The 26,931-nt window shown below is 44.9% G+C and overlaps 1 protein-coding gene across 1 annotated transcript in view; it reads right to left on the minus strand.

The window, feature by feature from the left end:
* The window catches only part of LOC119958709 (partitioning defective 3 homolog B-like), a 1,329,970-nt gene that overhangs the window by 463,260 nt on the left and 839,779 nt on the right, over positions 1-26,931 (minus strand). The window contains exon 17 of the mRNA XM_038787288.1: positions 6,215-6,421. Within this exon, the coding sequence (XP_038643216.1) occupies positions 6,215-6,421 (207 nt within the window). The remainder of the gene's footprint in view (positions 1-6,214; positions 6,422-26,931) is intronic.

The raw sequence follows: 26,931 nt of genomic DNA on the forward strand, positions 1-26,931 counted from the left end.
AGTACGAAAGGAGGTCATTTGGCCCATCATGCCTGTACCAGTTCCACGCAATGCTGTTTCCCAATAGCCCTGAAAGCCTTTTCCTTGACTAGTATATTCCCTTTAAAAGTTTCAAGTTAATATGCTTCCACCAGTCTTTCAGGAACTGAATTCTAGATCACAACACCTCATTGTGTAAAAGAGGTTCTTTTCATCCACTGCCCATTGAGTTCTGTCGATTACTTTAAAACTATTCCCTTTGGTTAATGATCCTCTCTCCAGTCTCTCCTTATCTACCCTATTGAAATTCATCATGACTTTGAATACCCCTATTAAGAACATAAGAACTAGGAGCAGGAGTAGGCCATCTGGCCCTTCAAGCCTGCTCCGCCATTCAATAAGATCATGGCTTGTCTTTTTGTGGACTCAGCTCCACTTACCTGCCTGCGCCCCGTAACCTTTTGTTCCTTTATTGTTCAAAAATCTATCTACCTTTGCCTTGAAAACATTTAATGAGATAGCCTCAACTGCTTCAATGGGCAGGGAATTCCACAGATTCACGCACCTTTGGATGAAGAAGTTCCTCCTCAACTCAGTCCTAAATGTGCACCCCTTTATTTTGAGGCTATGCCCCCTAGCTCTAGTTTCACCCGCCAGTGAAAACAACCTTCCTGCTTCTATCATATCTATTCCCTTCATAATTTTCTATGTTTCTATAAGATCCCCCCTCACTCTTTGCAATTCCAATGCATATAATCCCAGTCTACTTAGTTTCTCCACATAAACTAATCTTCTCAATTCCAGAATCAACCTAGTAAATCTCCTCTGCACACCCTCCAGTGCCAGTACATAATTTCCCAAGGAAGGAGACCAAAACTGTACACAGTACTACTCCAGATGCAGCCTCACCAGCTCCCTATACTGCTGTAACATAACCTCCCTACTTTTAAACTCAGTCCTTCTAGCAATGAAGGACAACATTGTATTTGTCTTAATTACTTGCTGCACCTGCAAACCAAGTTTTTGCGAATCTCCCTTTAACCTCCTCTGCTCTAAAGTGAAACATCCCAGTTCTTCTATCTACACATAACTGAAGTCCATCATCCCTAGTATCAGTCTGAGAATCAGAAAATGTTGGGAATATTCAGGTGGTCTTAGGTAGCACGGTGGCACAGTGGTTACCACTGCTGCCTCACAGCACCAGGGACCCAGATTCAATTTCAGCCTTGGGTGACTGTCTGTGTGGTGTTTGCACTTTCTCCCCATGTTTCCATGGGTTTCCTTCAGGTGCTTTGGTTTCCTGCCACAGGTTAGGTGGATTGGTCTATTAAGTTGCCACCTAGTGTCTAAAGCTGTGTAGGTTAGGCAGGGTTAGGGAAGGGGAATGGGCCCAGGTATAGTTCTCTTTCAGAGGGGCGATGCAGACTCGATTGGCCAAATTGCCTTCTTCTGCACTGTAGGGATTCTATGGTCTGGCATGTGCGGAGAGAGAGAAACAGAGTCAACAGCCAATATTTGACACCGTACCTGGGAGTGGGTTGGCAGGTGGGGATGAGATGTAAAATCAGAAGAGATGGGGGTGGGAGGCATCATCTTTTTTATTTTTGTTTTTTTCCAAATTATAAATTTGGAGTACCCAGTTCATTTATTTCCAATTAAGGGATAATTTAGCGTGGCCAAACAACCTAACCTGCACATCTTTGGGTTGTGGGAGTGAAACCCACGCAAACACGGCGAGAATGTACAAACTCCACACGGACAGTGACCTGGGATCGAACCTGGGACCTCGGCCCAGTGAGGCAGCAGTGCTAACCACTGCGCCGCCGTGTTGTCCTATCATGCCTATCATCTACCCACCTCCATGGGTATTTTACCAGCAGCGGGTTAGGTTTAGGCCTGCCTACCCACCCTTGGGCCAATCAACGGCCACATAAAGGCCTCCTCCTGCAGCTGCTGGGATTTTCCCAGCAGTGAGGGTTGGCCACACCATGTCACAGGGCGACAGCCTGGTTAGTAGGAGCTGGTGTCCCTGCTTAAATCCCCACCTTGCCGGGACCTGCCTAATAGGCCACTGCGCATCACCCTCTAACCTACCAGTTTGGCCTCCAATGATAACCCTCACTGGGAATCAACCGTGGTTCAATCAGAGGCCATTGCTCCTAGAGGTGCTGCTGAGTCTGGAACAGCTACAGACCATCTTATTGGCAGCAGCTGTTGGAGGTGGGACACCCTCCCTCATGGGGCAGAAGCCATATGCTCATGTTGTCAACTGCCAGATGATTTTAAAATCCTAGTCAGTGGACAGAGGCTCACCCCGACCTTCATCTGGTGGGTGGGCCTCAGCCTCTGTGTAAAATTCAGGCGAAGATTTCAGGTTGCTGACTTATCAATTATGCAGAATTTAACATTTTAGTAAATCTACTCTGCACCCTTTTTGTAGTCTTGCCATTGTTTCTGAAGTGTGGTGTCCACATTGGACACTAGACTTGAAGCCTAACCAGTGATAAATTATATTAACTCACTGACACTTCTCTTCCTTAACTCACTGCCACTTCTCTTCCTTAGCTCACTGCCACTTCTCTCCCTTAACTCACTGCCACTTCTCTTACAGGAATGCCTGCTTTTATACCGTGATATATAGATGTTTACCATAAATTAACTTGCTTTTTCACTCTGTGCCTCAGTTAGAAAAAAACAAGGATTCCACATGTTTATTAAGACCCTTACTGACTTGTTGAAAAATCTGTGTGTGTGAACCCCCAGATACCTATGTTCTGACACCCACTTTAAATTGCCACCATTTAAATCTCCTCACTTTTCCTTCCAAAATACATTAATTAATTCCCTTCTCTTATTTGAACATTGACATTAAATCTTTTAACATCAACATCATCATCAGAACAGGAAGAGAGGACAATGGTTTATAATTATGGAAAGGATACAGAGGCGCTGGAGAGGATGCAAAAGTATATTTTCGATAACAATACAGAAGAACAATTTTACCCATACGGAAAGGATGGACAGCATATTCGCTTTTCTCTTGAGAAGAGAGGTTGAAGGGTTACCCACCAGAGGTCCTTAAAATTCTAAAAGGCTTTGTTATGGTAGATACAGGAAGTGTGTTTCCACTTGCGAGGAAGAGCAAAACTGGAGAACGTCAGTATGAGAGATAAGACTAAGAAATCAAAAAACGGAATTCAGAAGACGTGTGGTGCAGTGGGAAGTGTCCCTCCCTCTGGGCCAGAAGCTTTGGGTTCAAGTCCCACTTCAGGATTTGATGGCTATAGCAGGCATGCTCATAATATTGACCAACAGGTTGATTCTCAGCCTGCAAATCTTTCCAGTACGCCTAATGGCAGGCGGTAAGAGCAGGGATGTTTCCTGGTTAGCCACAAACGGCGTTGGCAAACCACTGCAACACTTTTCCAGACATAACCATGAGCCAATGCAATGAAACTCCGCGGTCGCCAATGCCTTCGTAGGGAATGGTGCCTGGTGGCATTGGAAATGTGGAACTAGCTAACATGTGAGTGTAGTTGAGCTGAATAATACAGAGGCACTTAAGGGGAAGCTATGTGAACATTTGAGGGAAAAGGAAATGGGGCATTACACACACAGAATTAGTTGAGGAAGTTGTGGAGAAGGCGTGAGTGGAACACAACGAGTGGTGTGCACTAGATGGTGTCAAATGGTCTATTCTACATGATTTTAAAGTTTAACTTCTCATCTGAGAGACTGGAACTCTTCCTTCGCTTCTCGTTTCAATTTCACCCCGTTCTAAATGGACTGATTCAATGGTGCTGTGGATTGAATCGCAACAATGGTTTCTCCATCAGTTTTAAGATACCGCATTGTTAAGGTTGTCAGTGTTTAAGGAAGATGGGGAACAACACAATATAATGTCTGAAATGTACTGGAGAAATGCTGAATACCAAATTTAAATAGGGACACGCTGTACTGCGAGTGCATAATCAATTCCAATGTCTTGTGATTGCAGGCAGTTTTTATTATCCTTTATCACAATAAAATAGTAATGGGTTAGCAGCAATATTCTGAGAGCAGCAGACGAAGGAAAAGTAAATGTAGGATTGTCAGGAACATCCAAGTGGAGAAGAGGGCAAGGTCATCTTTGAGCAGTAGAGGCAGACTCACTTGGTGTTTTTCCAAATGGGACAGGCGGATAAGAAACTAAAAGGAAAAAATAATTTGCTGCTCTGTGGGAAAGTTACGGGGGAGTGGAGCTAGATAAATTCTCTTGTAGAGAGTCAACGAGGACTTGATGGTCACGGTAGCATTGTGGATAGCACAATCGCTTCACAGCTCCAGGGTCCCAGGTTCGATTCCGGCTTGGGTCACTGTCTGTGCGGAGTCTGCACATCCTCCCCGTGTGTGGGTTTCCTCCGGGTGCTCTGGTTTCCTCCCACAGTCCAAAGATGTGCAGGTTAGGTGGATTGGACATGATAAATTGCCCTTAGTGTCCAAAATTGCCCTTAGTGTTGGGTGGAGGTGTTAACTTTGGGTAGGGTGCTCTTTCCAAGAGCCGGTGCAGACTCGATGGGCCGAATGGCATCCTTCTGCACTGTAAATTCTATAATTCTATCTATGACCTCCTCCATAACCATTCTCCAAGCCTATCAAGTAAAATTGAACTCTCTTCCACAAAAAGGCTGGTGAGGCTGGGGTTGAGACCAAGAGATTTTTAAAGTAAGAATATCAAGGGTTACAAAATGAGAGTGGGTAACTGGAGTTAAGGTCCAGATCAGCCACAATATAATTGAACAGTGGAATAGGATCGAGGGGCTGAATGGTCTACTCCTGTCATCCTAGGTGCATGTGAATGATGAAGTTTGTATAATTAGAAGACTATACAGAAACATATGCCATGGTTCTCATTAGCTGCAAAACAAATGAGCTCTCACATTTAGGGAGCATGTTGCTAAAGAAAATTTATGGCTTCAAAGTGCTACTTTTCATGCTGAAATGTTTTGGAACTACAGGCTTACACCCCAAAGATATACTGGATACAGGTGCGATGATGGAAGGAGGTTGCATTAAATGTGGCTCCCGCTCAGGTTCCGAAATTTTGGTCTTTGCACCCGCTTTTGTCTAGGAATTTTTAGGGGGTGTTAACCCAGGAGCTTAATAATAAGCTGCACAGAGACCATTGGACCAGGTCGAAAATAGCCTGGACAGCAGCAGATTCGGCCTGAAATGGAGCGGTAGGGGACGAGAGGTAGACTGGTTTATTATGGGGTTAATCTGGGTGGGCAAGGTCCCAAGGATTCAATGGGGGAGGGGGGGGGGGGGGAGGGGAGTGCTTCAGAGGGAGAGACAGTCAGGGGGGCCAAATTTGCTATATTACTATTGGGCGGCTAACATGGGGAAGGTGTTGGGGTGCTGCTGGACCTGGGGGCCTTCTTGGTATTGATGGAATCAGAGTCAGGTAGGGAGACGAGCTTGGGAGCACTGGTAATGGCGACACCGGAATATTCAACAAATGCTGTGGCTAGGTCATTTGATGGGGGTTTGTGTGCCTCGAGAAGGTCAAATACACCTTGAGTGGCCGATTGAGGGGTTTTATCGAAGATGGCGACCGTTCATAGTGTATTTCAAAACATTGGCCACTGCTAGATCTTAAGGGGAGGGGAGTTTACTTGTTTACAGGAGGGGGGGGGGGGGGGGTGTAGCTCAGGTGGGGTGAGGGGAGGGAGGAGAGATGAGAGTCTTTGTAAAAAGTGTTTGTTGATAGAATCTTGTTGAAGAATGTCTGTTATGGTTCACGTCTTTTATATTCTTTTGTATGAAATGTTAAAAATTTCATTAAAATAATTACCAAAAACAAAGATAGACCTGAGACAAACAAGTGGCAGGAGTAAACCATTCAGCCCCTTGAGCCTGCTCTGCCATTTAATAAAATAATGGCAGAACTCATAATAAACTCAAGTCTGCATCCCACCCACACTCATCCCCTTTCTTACCAAGGGTCTAACCACCTCTGACAGTGAGTTAACACTCATTATGTTCAATCGGAGCAATTAGAAAGGTAGGAAAATGGTTTCCTGTCAGATTGGGTAATTAATTTAAACAAATACTGCTGGCATCATGAACCATGAAGAGGCCAAGATAAAACATGCAGGTGGAAAATTCTCAGATTGGTTTTCTACAACATGAAGCCAGATTACAATAAAACAATTAAACCATTAATACATTTTAAAAAATTGAATGGAATACTTACCATCATCAGGGATTTCTGGTCCATCATAGGACTTGTCAATGGCAGCCCTGAAGCTCTCATTGCAACCTCGGCCACGGACCATATGAGGTCGGGGTCTGTGGAAGGGTAGCTCATTCTTTCTGACCTCAGCAACGGCTGTTTGCAAACTCTCAAGAGAGCTAGATTTCTTCAAGCCCAGCATGGGGCCCACATCGCTCCCTGTGATGTCTGAATGGGAGGAGGAAAAAATACAATATTTCACATGTATAACTGAGGATCCAGCATCTTATTGTGACCTCTGTGCCAGTCGATGAGTGGGAAGTGGGCCGGGATCTAAAGCAGGACCACAGTGGATGTTCTATTGTACAGCAAAAGAAAATGTCCTTTTTACATAGTTAACAGAGTCAGAAGTCTTACAACACCAGGTTAAAGTCCAACAGGTTTGTTTCAAATCACTAGCTTTCGGAGCACTGCTCCTTCCTCAGGTGAATGAAGAGGTAGGTTCCAGCAACATATATATAGACAAAGTCAAATATATATAGACAATGCTTTGAATGCGAGCATTTGCAAGTAATTCAGTCTTTACAGATCCCGAGAGAGGGGTAATCCCAGGTTAAAGAGGTCTGAATTGTCTCAAACCAGTCTCAAGCCAGGATGAGGCATCTCCACATCAACAAGTCCTGAAGTGGGACATGAACCTGAAGCATTCTGCCTCAGAGGCAGGGTTGCTACTGCCTGAGCTTCAAGGCCCCTTATCACAGCAACCAGTCTATCGCTTCCAGTTAAAGATAGTCTATCCAAACGGTAGGAAACAGAACTTAGAACCAAAATTGCAGCAATATTTCCTGGTGAAAGCAAAATTATTTATCCAAAAAATGCAGTGAGAGGAGGATAGTTCCATACAAATTATGTAAATCAATTCTCATCACTTGCAGCAGTGTGATCTTCAGGTGTGAATGACGGGGTTAATTATTCAACAATCTCCATTCAGACTGGGAATAGTGATGTCTCAATATGCAGTCCCCATGATTAGACATCTTATTGTTCTCCAAGAGTACAAATGATAACCTTACGTTTACATTTTTTTAACCTTTACCAATAAAATGCTTCAGAGAATTCAGTCCAGCAAGCCCTGACCCAACTAAATGCCAGCAACTGAGTCAGAAGTTGGTAGGTTCACGTTTATTTCCAGTGATTGGAGTACAGAAATTTAAACCGACATTCCCAGTGCAGAATTGAGTGATGGCACATTGTCAGAGGAACGAGTTGGTCATTTGATCCCCGAAGCCTGTTCCACCATTCAATGGGATCTGTGAGCAAAATGCATATACCCACCCTTGCACTGTGCATCAAAATATCTTTCATGAAAAATTACCAGTCACAGATGAAAAATCCTAAGCATCAGCTACCATTTGCAGAACTTTTACTTTTCTACCTTTAGTCCTATAATGCCTGGCTGTAACTTTGAGAAGATGTCCCCCTTGATTCCAGACTCCCCAACCATCAGAAATAGCTTCTCGCTGTCTACTCTATTAGTTCCGCTTGTTACATCGAAAAGTTCAGTCAAGTCCACACTCCGAAATTCTAGTTTATGTAATCTCTCCATGCAATTTTGGACTTTGGGGTATAATTTTAGTAAATCAATGCGGCATTCCCTCCAAGGCCAACGTATCTTTCCTAAGGTGTGGGCTGAGAACTGCTCACACTGGTCCAGTTGTGGTCTAATAAGTTCCTCATACAGGTTAATCATAATCTCTATAACCTTAAATTTTAGTCCTCTACATACAAAGGCCAGCACTCTATTAGGCACTTTGATTATTTTCTCTATCTGCCCATGATATTTAACTATCCATATATATTCGCCAAACTTTCCCGGCCCTTCCCACTGCTGGGATCTTCCAGTCCTATCTATGGTGCCCCCTGGGCCAGAAGATCCCACCACTGACCAATGACAGTTCAACTCTACAGCCGGAAATACGCCCTGGGCGGGGGTTGCCCATTGCCTCCTTGGGTACCCACTGTTTCTAGATTTTCACCATTTAGGAAGTAGTCTGATCAGGAAACGAAAGGGAAAATGCTGGAAAATCTCAGCAAGTCTGGCAGCATCTGTAGGGAGAGAAAAGAGCTAATGTTTCGAGTCCGATGACTCTTTGTCAAAGCTTTGACAAAGAGTCATCGGACTCGAAACGTTAGCTCTTTTCTCCCTACAGATGCTGCCAGACATGCTGAGATTTTCCAGCATTTTCCCTTTTGTTTCAGATTCCAGCATCCGCAGTAATTTGCTTTTATCCAGTAGTCTGATCAGTTGGAAGTATCATCTTTGTGACGAGACATTAAACCAAGATCCCGTCCTGAGAATATAATAAAAGATCCGTCCGGCCTATTTAGAAGACAAGTTCCTGTTTCCCTCCTGGCCAATGTTTATCCCTCAACCAACATTGCTTAAACAAATAATCTGTTTATTATCACATTGCTGTTTGTAGGATCTTGCTGTGTGCAATTGGGAGATGGCTAAAAAAGCAAAAGAAGAAGCGGGTCATTTATTCTTTTATTCATCATTTTAGCACAACAGATATGAGATAAAGAAAACTTGTATGAAATATTGATAATGTGCACACGGAAGGTTTACAATTAATCTATTTATTCCCATAGTCAGCAGCGTCAATGAATATCCCTACCAGAGATTCATCCAGTCTGTGGCAAATTAAATGAACATATAATTAGTGTGTGGTTTACTGAGGTAAGTCGATAAAATAGTCTACCCCAATCTACAAATCGTGATATAGGACAGCAACAATCGGATACAGATTGCAAGACACTTTAACTGCTTGTCACCACTCGGGAGTAATGATCAGCTGTTCACTCCATTAGGGAAGCCTACATAGACTATAATTAAACATACGTTTACTGCTTCCTTGCTTAGTGAATTATTCCTACTTGCTCCTTTCTCTCTGTCCTGGTGGAACACTTGGGCGGGCCAGAGGTGTGATGGATGTGGTGGGAGAGAGGAGACTGGATCCACAGTAATGGGGGTGTGAGGAGTTACATTTCCTTGATCCCATGTAACATTCCTGAAAATTTGATAAAAGAGTGAGCCAAATGACATGAGCACACACGTGGAAGCTGATCCTATGTTTCTGGATTAAATCATTGACAGTTAGCATCTAAGCAAAAGGAAGTAACCATGGTGCAATTCTGAAGGAGCACAGGGGAGTTCTGACCAATATTAATCCAACCATCAACATCATCAAAACAGCAGAGCAGTCCATTATCACGTAGGGAGGCATGTTTATGTGAGTGCGCTATGCGTGAATAAATTGGCTGCATCATTTCCTATATTACAACAGTGGCTAAAGTTCAAAATAAAGGTGCCCAATTGGCTCCTACGGAACATGAAAGGTGATACATAAACGCAGGCTCTTTCCTTTTTTAATTGTTATTTTGAAATTCCACTGAATGCCACAAATACATACAAAGTTTCTTTCGTTGGCAATCAGGGTTGATGCCTGAATAAATATTACACATACACATTTGCGCACACTGTTGAGATCTGCTTTGAGCTGAGTGTAGACTAAATATCAATGGTTAATTTGCAGTCAGAAAATTCATGTCACTGTTGGCAATTTGTCTGATGTACTAAATATCATAATGCAACAAATGCATGCACACACACGTGTGCATGTACATCCTTGCATGCCAGATTAAAACAATTCTGACAGTACCTTAATCTTTATTAAATAAGTTTCTTGATCACAATAATTATTACTATTACCTGCCCTCTATGACAGGCACAGCAATGAACTACCCAAAATGTTGAATGGTTATATCTTAAATGGGGCAGATAACTGTTTTCCATGATCCTTCTTCTCTTCCTCCAGGTACCATACCTGAGAGGGCATTGACAACCTTGGACTCGTTTTGGATTGGACCATGATTGCACTGGGAAAGTGCTGCAGTGGGTTGCCTTCTGCAGTGTAGCTGACCAGGAAACTCTCCGCTTTCACTGGTTGCCATCAGACACATAGGGAAGCACGGTAGCACAGTGGCTAGCAGTGTGGCTTCACAGTGCCAGGGTCCCAGGTTCGATATCCGGCTAGATCACTGTCTGTGCAGAATCTGCACGTTCTCCCAGTGTCTGCATGAGTTTCATCCGGGTGCTCCGGTTTTCTGCCACTAGTCCCGAAAGATGTGCTGTTAGGTAATTTGGATATTCTGAATTCTCCCTCTGTGTACCCGAACAGGCGACAGAATATGGCGACTGGGGGCTTTTCACAGTAACTTCACTGCAGTTTTAATGTAAATCTACTTGTGACAATAAAAGATTATTATTATTGGAAGGATTTACAGGCTGAGAATCAACCTGTTTTACTACGTTATGAATGCGCCTCCCGTGCCCATCAAGTCCTGAAACTTGATAGGTTGCGACTTGAACCCGGAACCTATGGCCCTGAGACACTTGTTGGAAGTCCCAGAAACTGCAACATCAGCAGTTTCACAAAGCTCTTCAACATAACCTAAAACCCACAAAAAAGCAGATAACTGGTTTCCCATATGTCCTCATGCACACTACAATATTTCATACCATTTTACACCAAAGGAAAAGAGGATGGAAGGACCATGCTGGAGGGGGGAAATAGAGAGTTATGATGGAGGGCCAAAGAATGATCAGGGAAAGGTTTTGAGGAGACATTAAATTGAGGCAATTATAAGGATACAAAGACAATTGGCCAAAGCGAAAAGGGAAATTAGGTTCAGGATAAAACAGTAGAGAAGCAATGGTAGACATTAAAAGGAGCTATTTTATAACGCTACCAGCCTCCCCGAACAGGCGCCGGAATGTGGTGACTAGGGCTTTTCACAGTAACTTCAAACCATATCCCCGTAACCCAATAATTTCACCCAACCTTTTGGACACTAAGGGCAATTTAACATGGCCAACGCACCTAACCTGCACACCTTTTGAGGCCGAATTGAACCCAGGACCCTGGAGCTGTGAGGAAGCAGAGCTAACCACTGTGTCACCATGCCGCCCATGCCGTGAAGACACAGATTTAGCATTTTGAATGAGTTGCAATTTGCAGCAGTTGGAATGGAGGAATTTAACTTGGAGAGTATCACTTGAGCCTCAAAATGACAAAGGGTTCCAGCACAAACATAATCGATCCCGTAGAACTCTTTGGTTCTGAAGAAGGGCCAAATGGACTTGAAACATTAACTGTGTTCCTCTCTCCAGAGATGCTGCCAGATCTGCTGACTTTATCCAGCATTTTCTGATTTTTTTCAGATTTCCAGCATCCACAGTATTTTGCTTCTGTCATAATCAATTCTACATTAATTTAGCAGTGGTGACAGTTGTAATTTGTTTTTGTTGCCCTCCTCCATCATACAGAAGGCAATCAATGGGCAGGATGGTCTGTCCAGTCACTTGTGTTGTGATGTAGTCACTGAAGGTTAAACAATCACTGAAGTTTTATCTGAATTAAATGTGCAATTTATTGCCAACAATAACAACAGAAGTTATATCACATGAATTTAAACTTCACATTAACTTCCCCAAAGACATTTTGATATATAACTTTTTATTAAACTTGCTGCATTATTCCACCATCTCCCTTCTCCAAGGTTCCTTTACAGTAATCGAAGTTTCACGTTGAAATTGAGAACGTGGAGATAAAACCGTCACTCAAATAAATGTCAATTACTTTCCTTTAGTCATCACCAAACCAGAATATACTCCCTTATCTAAAACTACATTTCCTCCTCCACAATGCCCTGATGCTCATTCATAAAATCAGGAAAAAACAGCAAGCTATTTTTCCTCTCTCTGAAACCTGCTGATTGATTTCACTTAGCTGGTTGAATTTGACAAAATTCTTGGGAGGGAATTTATGGCTGAGCAGAGGCAGAGACTGAGAGAGGGTGAGAAGGAAAAGAGCAGGAGGAATAAAGACCAAACCAAGAGGGGAAAGTGAAAGCAGAGAGGGCCAGGTTGTAGAGGAGAGGGAAAGCAAGTGGTATGGGTAGAGAGAAAGAGGGAAGAAGAAAGGAGAAGGGGAAAAGGAAGTGAAAGGGATAGTGAGGGTCAAAAGCGAGTGGGCGAATGGGCAGAGTTGAGTGGGGCAAGGGGCAGGTATGGGTAGAGAGAAAGAGAGAAGAAGAAAGGAGGTGGGGAAAGTGAAGAGAGAGGGATAGATAGGATCGAAAGAGTGTGGGTAAAGGCTTGGAGGTGAGAGGGGGAAGGAGTGGAGGTGAGAGGGGGAAGGAGTGGAGGCGAGAGGGGGAAGGAGTGGAGGCGAGAGGGGGAAGAGGTGAAGGCGCGAGGGGGTAGGGTGGAGGCGAGAGGGGAAAGGGGTGGAGTCAAGAGGGGCAAGGGATGGAGATGAGAGAGGGAAGGGGTGGAGGCGAGAAGGGATGGAGGCGAGAGGGGGAAGGGGTGGAGGCGAGAGGGGGAAGGGGTGGAGGCGAGAGGGGGAAGGGGTGGAGGCGAGAGGGGGAAGGGGTGGAGGCGAGAGGGGGAAGGGGTGGAGGCGAGAGGGGGAAGGGGTGGAGGCGAGAGGGGGAAGGGGTGGAGGCGAGAGGGGGAAGGGGTGGAGGCGAGAGGGGGAAGGGGTGGAGGCGAGAGGGGGAAGGGGTGGAGGCGAGAGGGGGAAGGGGTGGAGGCGAGAGGGGGAGGGGTGGAGGCGAGAGGGGGAGGGGTGGAGGCGAGAGGGGGAAGGGGTAGAGGCGAGAGGGGGAAGGGGTGGAGGCGAGAGGGGGAAGGGGTGGAGGTGAGAGGGGGAAGGGGTGGAGGCGAGAGGGGGAAGGGGTGGAGGCGAGAGGGGGAAGGGGTGGAGGCGAGAGGGGGAAGGGGTGGAGGCGAGAGGGGGAAGGGGTGGAGGCGAGAGGGGGAAGGGGTGGAGGCGAGAGGGGGAAGGGGTGGAGGCGAGAGGGGGAAGGGGGTGGAGGCGAGAGGGGGAAGGGGTGGAGGCGAGAGGGGGAAGGGGTGAAGGCGAGAGGGGGAAGGGGTGGAGGCGAGAGGGGGAAGGGGTGGAGGCGAGAGGGGAAAGGGGTGGAGGCGAGAGGGGGAAGGGGTGGAGGCGAGAGGGGGAAGGGGTGGAGGCGAGAGGGGGAAGGGGTGGAGGCGAGAGGGGGAAGGGGTGGAGGCGAGAGGGGGAAGGGGTGGAGGAGAGAGGGTGAAGGGGTGGAGGTGAGAGGAGGAAGGGGTGGAGGTGAGGGATGGAAGAGGCAGAGGCTAGAAGGATGAGACGGAGGCGAGAGGGGGAACATAAAATCAAGGAGCAGGAGTAGGTCATTCAGCCCATGAGCCTGCTCCACTGTTTAATAAGGCCATGGCTGATCTGATAGCAACCTGAAATCTGCATCCTCCCATTTCGCAATAAGCTATCAATCCCTTGCTTACCAAGAATTACCAATTAACCTCGTTTGTAAAAATATTCAAAGACTGCTTCCACCGCCTTTTCAGGGAGGGAGCTTTTTTAAAAATTCTTTATTAGATATGGGTGTCACTAACAAGGTCAGCATTTGTTGCCCATCCTCAGTTGCCCTTGAACTGAAAGGTTTGTTCGGCCATTTGAGAGGGCATTTTAAGAGTCAACCACATTGCTGTGAATCTGGAATCACGTGTAGGCAAGACCAGGCAAAGATGGCAGATTTTCTTCCCTGAAGGATATTAGCGAACCAGGTGGGTTTTTACAACAATCAACAATGGTTTCAGAGTCATAATTTGACTTTTAATTCCAGATTTGTCTTGAATTCAAATTCTGATTCAAACTAGGCTCCCGAGAGCTTTACCCTGGGTCCCTGGATTACTAGTCCAGGAACAATATCACTGCACTTATATTGCGCACAATTCTGTTTACCACACTATCAGAAGAGTGTGGGGGCTTTGGAGAGGGTGCAGAGGAGGTTTACCAGGATGTTGCCTGATCGGGAGGGTGTTAGCTCTGCGGAGAGGCTGATAGACTCGGACTGTTTTCATTAGAACGACGGAAGTTGAGGAGCGACCTGATAGATGTCTACAAGATTATGAGGTGCATGGAGAGAGTGGATGGATAGGCACTCTTTCCCAGGGTGGAGGGGGTCAGTCACCAGGGGGCATAGATTTAAGGTCCATGGGGCAAAGTATAGAGGAGATGTGCGAGGCATGTTTTTTTTACACAGAGGGTGTTGAGTGCCTGGAACCAGCTGCCAGGGGAGGTTGTGGAAGCAGATACATTAACGGCACTCAAAAGGCATCTCGTCAAATACATGGATAGGATGGGTATAGAAGGATACGGCACGAGGAAGTGCTGAAGGTTTTGGCCAAGGGTGGTATCATGACCGGTACAGGCTTGGAGGGCCGAAGGGCCTGTTCCTATGCTGTACTGTTCTTTGTATCCCATTGCCTCCTGTTTGCTTTCCAAAGACCATGGCTGTGAAACTAACAGAGAGCACTTAATTATCTTTAATGGGTCCAGGAGCTGTCAATCATAGCTTCATGTTTATCTACATTACAGCTAGTTTCACACCTGACTACTTCAAAGCCACTCAAGCCTGAAGGGAGATGAATGAAACAATACAGACAGCCGTGTGAATGTGTGTGTGTGGAAGGTGTCAATCACAGCCTAGTAAGATCAATTCCACAGAGAGACAAATGAATGGTTTGTAGATCAAAGATCAAAGTTTTAAACCTAGCTGACTGGTTTTCTCTTTCCAGGAATTGACAGCTGCTGCTTTTTGTCTCTAAGTATTAAAGTACTAAGCTGAGTATTAAAGCAATGATTGTTTTCACTGCCTCTGTCTGGACTGCTCGCTAGCTTCCATACATGGGTCTCCTTTCTGGAGGGTACGGAGGAGGGGGTGTGGGGGGGGGGGGAAGACGGCTTCCAGACTGGGGTCTCTCTTCTGGGGGGCTTCCAGACTGGGGCCCCGCTTCTGTGGGGCTTCCAGACCGGGGTCCCGCTTCTGGGGCTTCCAGACTGGGGTCTCTCTTCTGGGGGCTTCCAGACTGGGGTCTCTATTCTGGGGGGCTTCCAGACCGGGGTCTCTCTTCTGGGGGCTTCCAGACTGGGGTCTCTTTAATCAGGGGGTCTCTGGTGTGGGGGTGATCATTAATCCCAGTACTTGCTGGGATTGGAGGGGGATGCTGAATTGCATTGTGGGCAGGGAGGGGGCCCAGCTGCCGGACCTCGTTTCAGGCCGCCCTCTCAAAATGGCGGCTTGAGAGCAGAGTTTGCTAGGAAATCCCTTACAAATTTATGCATGGCGAGAATTGCATGGCTAAGGATTGAGAATCACTTCCTGATTTGCACTGCCAGCATGAGTGCAAATCAGGTACAATTCAGCTCCAGCCGTCTCCCAAATGGAGAATCCTGGCCGTATCCTCACTGGTGCCCAGAAGCATAACCTTTTATATTCAATTGTCCTCGCAATAAATGATGCCAATCTATTAGCTTTCCTAATTATTTGCTGTACCTGCATACTAACCTTTTTTGATTCATTCACAAGAATACACAGTACCCTCTACATCTCAAAGCTCTGCTTACATACTCTTCAAAACCTACTTGCCTACCTTTGTGTCATCAGCAAATTTGGCAACCATCTCATCATCCAAGTCATTTATGAATATTGTAAAGAGTTGAGGTCTCAGCACTGATCCCTGTGACACACCACATGTTACATCCTGGTAACCTGAAAAGGACCCATTTATGCCTACTCTCTACCTCCTGTTAGCCAGCCAATCTTCTACCCATGCCAGTATGCTAATCTCTGTACCATGGTCTTTTGTTTTCTATAGTAACCTTTGATTAGGGGGAGGGAGAGACAAGAGTGGGAGGAAGAGACAAGAGCGGGAGGGAGAGACGAGAGGGGAAGGGAAGACGAGAATGGAAGGGGGAGACAAGAGAAGGGGGGGGGGGACAAAAAATGAGAGGGCGAGAAGGGTCAGGGAGATGAAAGGTGGAAGGTGCGAAAGGAAGAATCAGAGAATTTACAGTACAGAAGGAGACCATTCAACCCATTGAGTCTGCACCGGCCCTTGGAAAGAGCAACCTACCCAAGCCCACACCTCCACCCTATTCCCGTAACCCAGTAACCCCATCCAACTTTTTTGGACACTAAGAGCAATTTAGCATGGCCAATCCACTTAACCTGCACATCTTTGAACTGTGAGAGGAAACCAGAGCACCCAGAGGAAACCCAAGCAGAGTGCAGACGCCGCACAGACAGTGACTCAAGCCATGAATCGAATCTGGGACCCTGGAGCTTTGAAGGGGGAGGGAAGGCAGGGGGTTTGAGAGGGAAAAGGGGCAGCTGGGTGGTAGAGCTGGAGGTGAGAAGGAGAGGGGACAGGAGAGGGATAGAATGTGAGAGAGAGAGGAGGCAAGAGGGGAGATAAGATAGAATAATAATAATAATGATCTTTATTGGTGTCACAAGTAGGCTTAACACTGCAATGAAGTTACTGTGAAAATCCCAGGGAAGAGACAAGAGGAAAAGGGTGAGGCGAGAGGCGGAGGGGAGAATGAAGGGGGGTGAAAGAAGAAAGGAAGTAGAAGGGAAACTATTGGAGTAATTGAAAAAAGGTTGGGAAAAGGGAAGACAGAGAGGATGACTGAGAGAATGAGTGAAGAAAAGAATGAAAGACAAGAGGAAATAGATTGATGAGAGTGAAAGGCAGGGGCTGGGCTATTCCCCCCAGTGGGATCTTCTGCTCCCACCGATGGTGCTGAGGCTGCAAAAATGGGAAAACCTTGACAGTGGATGGACCAGAAGATTCTGCCACCATCTAATGGTGGGCCAACTTCGCTGCCGCAAAACACACCATGTCAGGGGTGGGGGTAAGAAATTGATGAGCAGTGTTAGAAAATGCAGTGAGACTGGGACATGGGGATGAAGTTGATAGCAGCACATGAATGAGAAGGGGATGTATCAGTCAGTGAGACAAGAGTCTGCTATCAGCTGGTTAGCCTCACCCATCCCAAGCCAAGGAAACCTTTTCTTTATGCTCCCAAGTACCAAACAACATGTGAAACTTCATAAAAAGGTGAGTAATGGATGCCTGGAAGAATTACAACATAGTTAAAGCAGAAACATCATCGAATCCTGGTAATGAGGTCAACTATATATTCAATTGTATTAATATAAAAATATAGATATGTCAAAGTTCAGTGATGTTTTCATTCAGTTTTGTGGAGTTTTATTTTGCAACCTGGATTCATTGACAGTTTCAAGCAATGGTTCAGAGTCTGACAAATGCTAAACTTGCTGGGAAATAAGGCACCTGGCACAGATTAAGCAGAAACACGATCGGTCTTGGTTATGTATATATGAAAGGGTACGGTTTCCTTTTCCCTTTTCTTCTGCCTACAGCACTGATGACAGTGAGTCAACTGAAGATGGAATTGACCTGGACATGACACCACTACTGAACCAAGCAACTCCAAATGAAACAAACACTTACTTCCATGTATCACTGGACATAGCGGTCGCCAAAAACCTGGAATTTCCCCATTGGCAGGGTGGGAGCACCTTCACCATGTGGACTGCTACCGTAGTTCAAGGAAGCTCACCACCTAACTGCTCAAGACGCGACTAAGGCTAGGCACTAATAAAAAAGAAAGGCTTGCATGTCCATTGTGCCTTTCATGATTTCAGGCCAACTCAACGTGATTTACAGCTAATGAAGTACTTTTGAAATGTAGTCACAGTTGTAATGTAGGAAGCCAGTAGTGCAAGAAAAATGCTGACCTTGCCAAAATCACAAGAGTAAGATGAAAAAATTGGGCTAAGTCAATAAAATTAGCTATGCGTGCAGCATCAATGTTGGGAATGGTGTGTGAGGTTAACTTACATTCATCTCCTAGGTTTTTTTTCTTTTATTGGCAATCAAACAAGAATTTACGGAACATGAGTACGACTGTTAGTGTGAGGAACCAATTGAGTTTGACACTGTGAAATGGATTCCCAGTGCAATTCATAGCATTGGAAAGGATGGACCACCCACAGAATGAGACACAAAAATAAATTCAAGCAATAAGTGTAAATATTTCTCACATGGCCATGGAGTTAAGTTAAATCCAGAACTAGTACCGGCTCATACACTGAGCTTTACCATTGACAGGCTTCAGGAGAAATGTTGTGGGGAGGAGGGGGAGTTCTGTACTCAACATGGGGCAATGGAAAGGCAGAGTAATGCAGATGATTTACATTCTAGCCACACACAAAAAATCAAAATCATGTCTTATTTAGCACCCGCATGATTTGGAAACCAAATCTCTCTTTGTGCTGGGGCTGAGCTTGGCGACATTTCAAAACCCATTGAAAATCAACTCTGAAAACAATAACTTTGAACATATGTTGGCGTGGAGCAGATGTCTGCCTTAACAAGTTCCATAGTTACTGCATGTGCCACAAAAAGTTATGAGGAAGGTTAGCAAGCACAGATGTGCGAGAGGTTTGTGTTGCTTTTGCTATTCTCGCTGCAGGAACGCACTTAAAGGTTAATTGCAAAACCGCTAACAATTGCACATGCATTGGTGGTTATGGTGCATAGCATTGTGGAATGGCTGCAACCCATGAGCTTGTGCCTGCATTTCTTCACAGCTGGCAATCAGGGTAGGATAAGGGCACCAGCATAAGAGACAAAAGGAGACAGAAATTTTAAAAAAAGAACAGCAGGCAATTCTCTTCAATATCAGTCAATGCTCAGTGAATAGCATGCACAGCTTCTGAGTCAGAAAGATGCGGATTCAAACTGAACTCCAGGTATGGAGGCCACAACTGCGCTATGGTATGAATGATGTGGAGATGCCGGCGTTGGACTGGGGTGAGCACAGTAAGAAGTCTTACAACACCAGGTTAAAGTCCAACAGGTTTGTTTCAAACACGAGCTTTCGGAGCACGGCTCCTTCTTCAGGTCACCTGAAGAAGGAGCCGTGCTCCGAAAGCTCGTGTTTGAAACAAACCTGTTGGACTTTAACCTGGTGTTGTAAGACTTCTTACTATGGTACGAAGGGTGTTTAGAAGCACTAATTGTGCAAAAGGTTGTATCAAATCCCGTAAGACTATTTCAAAGAAGAGCAAGGGAGTTGGCAGTAGTGCCTTGGCTACTATTCATCCCCCAATCAACACCTCATAACAAATCAGCAGGTCATTTTTGGGTTTTTGGAATAGCAAGGGTTAAATGGGACTGGAGAACAGTACCTTCGACAATATGATGCAGAGGCAAGAAGAAGTTAGAGTTGTATGGAGAGACTCAAGTGGAAGCCAACATGAGGTTAGCTCCTAGATTTGGCTACACTTTGTATATATATTTTATATCTATATGTATATATTTCTATGGTTATGTGTTACTAATAAACACTATTGTTCAATCTTACAAGCCTCTGAACCTCTGTGAGACCTACTGAAGACTTAGAACAATTATCACATTGTTGTTTGTAGAAGATTGTCGTGGCTACAAAAGTAAGCATAACCCTTTCTTTTTTTTTTACTGGAACACAATTCCATGGTGCTCTCTCGTGTCTCTCCAAAGCTCATTCTACATATTTATTGCAAGACTGTAGGAGGAGCAAGGTGAGGCAAAGCAGGGAGAAGAATCTAGTTATACTGCTCTCACCATTATGGTGTGGGCAGACTTGATGGACCAGCTGGTCTTTTCCTGCCATCAAATGTGAACATTCATGACAATGCACAACAAAATTGCAGAAATGTAACTATGCACTGCATTCTTTTGATCTATGCAGAGAAAAGCAGGAACCTTTTGGCAATGATGGAGAGTCTCACTAAGGAGGTAGTGATGGGCAAGCTAATGGGGCTAAAGGTAGGCCAGTCTCCTGGCCCTGATGGAATGCATCCCAGAGTGCTAAAAGAGATGGCTAGGGAAATTGCAGATGCAGTAATGATGATTTACCAAAATTCACTAGACTCTGGGGTGGTCCCGGTGGATTGGAAATTAGCAAACGTGACACCACTGTTTAAAAAAGGAGGTAGGCAGAAAGCAGGAAATTATAGGCCAGTGAGCTTAACTTTGGTAGTAGGGAAGATGCTGGAATCTATCACCATGGAAGAAATAGCGAGGCATCTGGATAGAAATTGTCCCATTGGGCAGACGCAGCGTGGGTTCATAAAGGGCAGTTCATGCCTCATTAATTTAGTGGAATGTTTTGAGGACATTATCAGTGCAGTAGATAACGGGGAGCCAATGGATGTAGTAAATCTGGATTTCCAGAAAGCCTTTGACAAGGTGCCACACAAAAGGTTGCTGCATAAGATAAAGATGCATGGCATTAAGGGTAAAGTAGTAGCATGGATAGAGGATTGGTTAATTAATAGAAAGCAAAGAGTGGGGATTAATGGGTGTTTCTCTGGTTGGCAATCAGTAACTAGTGGTGTCCCTCAGGGATCCGTGTTGGGCCCACAATTGTTCACAATTTACATAGATGATTTGGAGTTGGGGACCAAGGGCAATGTGTCCAAGTTTGCAGATGACACTAAGATGAGTGGTAAAGCGAAAAGTGCAGAGGATACTGGAAGTCTGCAGAGGGATTTGGATAGGTTAAGTGAATGGGCTAGGGTCTGGCAGATGGAATACAATGTTGACAAATGTGAGGTTATCCATTTTGGTAGGAATAACAGCAAATGGGATTATTATTTAAACGATAAAATATTAAAGCATGCCGCTAAAGAGAGACCTGGGTGTGCTAGTGCATAAGTCACAGAAAGTTGGTTTACAGGTGCAACAGGTGATTAAGAAGGCAAATGGAATTTTGTCCTTCATTGCTAGAGGGATGGAGTTTAAGACTAGGGAGGTTATGTTGCAATTGTATAAGGTGTTAGTGAGGCCACGCCTGGAGTAGTGTGTTCAGTTTTGGTCTCCTTACTTGAGAAAGGACATACTGGCACTGGAGGGTGTGCAGAGGAGATTCACTAGGTTAATCCCAGAGCTGCTGGGGTTGGATTATGAGCCGAGGTTGAGTAGACTGGGACTGTACTCGTTGGAATTTAGAAGGATGAGGGGGGATCTTATAGAAACATTTAAAATTATGAAGGGAATAGATAGGATAGATGCGGGCAGGTTGTTTCCACTGGCGGGTGAAAGCAGAACTAGGGGACATAGCCTCAAAATAAGGGGAAGTAGATTTACGACTGAGTTTAGGAGGAACGTCTTCACCCAAAGGGTTGTGAATCTATGGAATTCCTTGCCCAGTGAAGCAGTTGAGGCTCCTTCATTAAATGTTTTTAAGGTAAAGATAGATAGTTTTCTGAAGAATAAAGGGATTAAGGGTTATGGTGTTCGGGCCGGAAAGTGGAGTTGAGTCCACAAAAGATCAGCCATGATCTCATTGAATGGCAGAGCAGGCTCGAGAGGCCAGATGGCCTACTCTTGCTCCTAGTTCTTATGTTCTTATGTCTCACCAGTTGGAAGAGTTGGTGAGAGCCCCACATTGCCTTTTCCTCGGCCTGCCACATCTTGTTTCACTCAGGCATTTGACAAGCAAAGGTGTACCTTCCCTTGGAATCAAGGAGCCCAGGGGTAGAGGTTTTGGCTGCCAAGAACTGCTGGCCAATCATAGGTCAATTTACTGAGCAGCAGCGCCATCGGATGGGAGGTGGGCAGCAAGGAGTTGGTTGGGGGGGGGGGGGGGGGGGGAGTAGCTCTCAGTGTGCCTTCCCCGTCCCCGCACGAAATCCCTCAATCAAGACTGAGTGTCATTGAATGAGAGAGATCCCCATCATCACCACCCGAGAGCCCGCAAGCAACCCTGCCCATGTTTACTTATTGCTCTCACCACAAGTTGAGTCACTGCTCATCGCTGGGTTAGTACCTGCAGCAGCGGGACGAAGCACCTCAGGTGGGAAATTCAGCAGTGGCAGGGATGCAAGGCCGCCCATGGGCCTTCCTGCCCCAGTCTTAACCAGGATGGCGATGGGAGGTGGCTCTGCCCCCACCCACCACTCGCCACCCCCCGCCCCGCACACCAAACACACCGCAGGGGAGTGTACATGATTCTACCCAATGTCTGTGGCAAATTACTGCCTCTTTATCTGGTTAGCTCCCTGATCCATTAGACACCGTACCAGCCTCCCAAGAGTGGGCCAAAACACAAATAGACAAGGAATAACCAGCTTTACAACCTCGAAGCAGGAAAGACTTATTTCAGGAAAGACTTTCACCATCAGGAAATCATTAAAAAAACCAAACAGCTTTTTGAATAATTAATAAGATTCACATCCATTGTTTTGTTCCATCAATTATGAATAATTTCTGCGAAGGCCACAAAGCCGATGATATCAGCGCACTGGCTTGAATGGCTTATTGACTTTATTGGTGTAAAGCAACTGGATTATCATCAACCTGGGAGCCATTACCGCAGCGTCAGTGGCGTGTGTTAATTCATCTCCTTTACAATTTCAGCTCAATAACCCAGAAAATGGTAACAACCCTTGCTCTTTAAATAACAATGAACCAAAACGGACAAAACAAAAGGGTGCTAAACGTAATTATAATTTGCACTGAATGGCTGAATTTTCAAAAGAATTTCTTGGACAAGGATTTTCTTTTCATTCCCAAATTTCTTTTCAATGGCTTCCTCGCCATTACCATGAATTTCTTTTCTGTTGAAAGGCGAGATAACACGGACAACAAACATCTTCATGATTACTAATACAAAAAGTCAGCACTCAAGCTGGTTTATTAAACCCTCAGCCTCTTCATCAAAGTTAAGATATTTTCATGCCACCTGGCCGAGGGTTACCAACTCTAATTGGATATATTCCTGGAGGTTTTGTAACATCACCTGCTCCCTCCACTTGTCCCTCACCATGCTCCTGCCGTGGGTCAACAAACACATTTGTCTATCCATGCCAATTGCAAATGGAAAAGACTCATCACTGAACAATAGTTGACTGTCCCTATCATGCAGTATTCATCTCCAATATTTTTATAACTAAGCAACAGCACTGTCCAAATAAAATGAAATGAAATCCCCCAATTTCTGCGAGAATCAGAATGCCTCCAAGTGTCAACCATGGTTCAGTGGGTAACACTCTGAGGCAGAAGGTTATGGATTCAATCCCCAACCAACAAAGTTAAGCACAAAATCCAGGCTGACATTTACAGTGCAGTACTGAGGGAGTGTTGCATTGTCAGAGATGCCATCCTTCCGAAGACATGTTAAACCCAGGCCCTTCTTGTCCTCTCAGCTGGATTTAAAAGACCCTTTGTCATTTTTTGATGAAGAGCACAAGAGTTCTCCCTATTGCACCCAAGTCAAACTTTGTCTCTCAACTAACATGATTAAAAACAAGACGACAGTCCGAGTGCTGGAAAATGTGCTTGATGGCGGAGACACGATGGTCCGAATGGCCTCTTTTTTTCTGTCCTGCAAAACCCAGACTCTAAATGGTCTGGTCATTATAACACTGTTGTTTGTGGAGGTTTGCTGTGTGAAAATTGGCTGCCATGTCTTTTACATCACAATAGTGACTATGATTTTAACCCAGCAACAATGAAGAAACAGTGGTATATCGGTATTTCCAAATCAGTATGGTGTGTGATTGGGAGGGGAGCTTCCAAGTGGTTGTGTCCCATAATTCTACTGCCCTTGCTCTCCTGGGTGGTAGAGGTCTTGGGGATTCAATGATGGTTATGCCATTGAAAGTTAAGTGGAGGTGGCCACACTGTCTCTTGTTGGGGGTGGTCAATGCCTGACAATTATTAGCCTGAGCCTGGATTTTGCTCAGGTCTTGCTGCCCACGGGTACAACTAGCTTCATCATCAGTATAGTGCTATGGGAGATCTGAAAAGGTGATATAGAAATATCAGCTCTTACTTTTACTGCATTTGCTAAGACAAGGAACTTAACATAGGACTGAAGAGGAGTTGCTAACTTAAGAGGGTAGATATGAGTGCACAACACTGCAGTTCATCTTTCTTGAAAGACACTTGGATCTTCTGAGTGGTGAAGCTAACAGGCAAACTCTGTGAATGCCAGGTTTTACCAGGATTATCTTTTCTCAATAAATCAATGCAGAATGAAAGCTGACAAATTTAAATAACAATATTGTTGCTGGTATCCACTATACACTCTGGTTTGTGGGTTGTCCACTAGTCACAGGTGGCCTTAAGTAGAACCAACAGACACTATTTGCTCTTTCTCCAGGGTCACCTGGGTGCGGGCAAGGCCAGAAAGAACAAGGACGCAGCCAGAGCTTCTTCCCTGCTGCCATCAGCCTTTTGAATGGACCTACCTCATATTAAATTGATCTTTTCTCTACACCCTAGCTATGACTTCTCTATGTACTGTATGCATTGTCTGTATAGCATGCAAGAAACAGTACTTTTTCACTGTATACTAATATATGTGACAATAATAAATCAAATCAAAATCAAAATGGATCGGTACATGGTCACCTCCACCAGGCCTATGCAGAACATTTTTTTTTGGCTGCTTAAGAATTTCATTTGTTAGATGTTCAAAGAATGCCAAATGGGCATACACTGACAACAATTACCCACCGATTACATGGAAAAAACAAGGATTACTTTACAAAAAGCATAACTGGAAACTAAAGCAGCCTTTATTTCAGAGATTAATATTTTGGAAGACCTGAAATTCCTAACATTGTCTTCAGAAGCCAAATCATTAAAATGAAGGTTTGCTGGGCTCACTGGCATGTTGTTTCCTCACCATTTCTTGAAGCAGGATACAGTTTATCTTGCCACTCTCAGAGGACTCTGACAGGGTTGTCATTACTGGATGGCCCTGAATTTTCCCAAAGAAAAAACTGATCCACCATTGGCCTGCTGTAGATGTTGGTAATCCTAGATGGTGTGGAATCACTTCTCCAATGTGCTCAGAGCTGCCACATGAACTATTGTTACTGGAAGCAGAACCAAGGCGTTTCCTGTAATAGTCATGGGCTGTTTGCAAGGGAGCCAGTTGGAGGAACAGATGCCTTTGCAATTTTTCAAACTATTAGCCGGATGTCAACCCTTAACACCAAATAGGAACCCAAGTGTGATGACTGAAGAAAGTAAACGCTAGGCTACAGGGCCCATTTGAAACAAGCAAAGTGGCACAATGCACTCTGAGAACCCTAGACAATAACCAACCACTCTGGAGAAGATTTGCCTTGCGCATGCAGAATATTACCAGGAATGAAGACATTCCTGCCTCTGAAGAGTTTAGCGACAAGCTTTTGCTGCAGCAGGAAGCTGCGTGGGTCAGTTTATAGCCAACTTACTGAATGCCAGTAAGAAAGTGAATTATTCTGATGAGTCTTTCCAGCATCAGTAAATGCTGCAGTTACTCCCAGTTTATGATGAAAAGCTGTTTTTTTCAAATGTGCTATTTAGAAACTGCAATCATTTCCTCGATGTAGTTAGGACCAGTATGATCAAGAAACCCATTTATTATTATTTTTTTTAAGTGCTTGGTCTTCAGCAGAAAACGAAATTCCTTCACGATTGCTTCATGCAGCTCATTATTTTAACAAGTGCCATAGAAAATAAATGCAATAAGGAGCCGTGGAGGAGGTCTGGGAAGGTCAAGCCATCTTATAATTGCATCTCACTGACAAATCTTTCTTGGTGTGAAGTGTGCTGTTGCAGAGAGGTGTAAACTTGAGAGAGAAAAAAATATTCATTTCATCATGAAATTTATAACCGCAGACAAAGATAAACCTGCAGAGGCAAGGGTCACATTGCCAAGTGGCACAGGTTTGACTTGTTGAATTCACATCAGTCTCGGTTCTGGTCAATCTGAAGTGTTCACCATGCAAGGCAACTTTATGTCTTGTAAGGAGGATGTAAGATAGTAATTTCAGGACTTAGAATCTAACTGACGGAAAGCGGGTCGACAATAACAACAAATCGCATTTACATTGTACCCGTAGCATAATACGTCATAAGCACTTCACTGGGGCATTAAAAACAAAATTCTAACACTGAGTCACGTGAGGAGATCAGAACGCTTGGTCAAAAAGGTAGGTTTTAAGAAGTGTCTTACAAGTTGGAAAGAGAGATAGAGAGGCAGTGAGGTTGTGGGTGGAATTTCCAGAGTTTGAGGCCCAGGCAGCTGAAGGCACAGCCGCCAAGGGTGGAATGATTAAATTAAGGATGCTCAAGAGGTCAGAATTAGAGGAGTGCAGGAATTCAGAGGGTTAAGGGGCTGGAGGAGATGGCAGAGACCGGGAGGTGTCTGGAAGGATATGAAAACAAGGATTAGAATTTAAAAAATAAAGGTGTTACTTAACCATCACGCTTACGATGCAGCCAAATCAATTATCGAATAAAAACTTAACCTGCTTTATGATTATTTAATTCCTGTGCAACATAATTAGGATGTGTTGATAATATGGTTCGGGTAGATCCTGAAACAATGTGTCCTCATTTAGCACATCCACCACTCGCCATATCTGAAAGCTCCTCCAGCCCCACAACTCTCGTTTTTAAAAAAATCATTCAAGGGATGGATGTTAGTTTCGCTGGGCCAGCATTTATTGCCCATCCCTAATTGCTCATGAGAAGGTGGTGGTGAGCTGCCTTCTTTAACCACTGCAGTTCCTGAGTTAAAGGTCCTGAGGTGTAGGTACACCCATTGTTCTGTCAGGGAGGGAGTTCAAGATGCAGCGGGAGTGAAGGAACGGTGATAGATTTCCAAGTCAGGATGGTGAGTGACATGGGGGAGTATTTCCTGGTGGTGGTGTTCCCATCGACCTACTGTCCTTGTTCTTAATGGTAGCCCGGTGGTACA

Source organism: Scyliorhinus canicula, chromosome 2 (assembly GCF_902713615.1).
Source record: "Scyliorhinus canicula chromosome 2, sScyCan1.1, whole genome shotgun sequence".
NCBI classification, from domain to species: domain Eukaryota; kingdom Metazoa; phylum Chordata; class Chondrichthyes; order Carcharhiniformes; family Scyliorhinidae; genus Scyliorhinus; species Scyliorhinus canicula.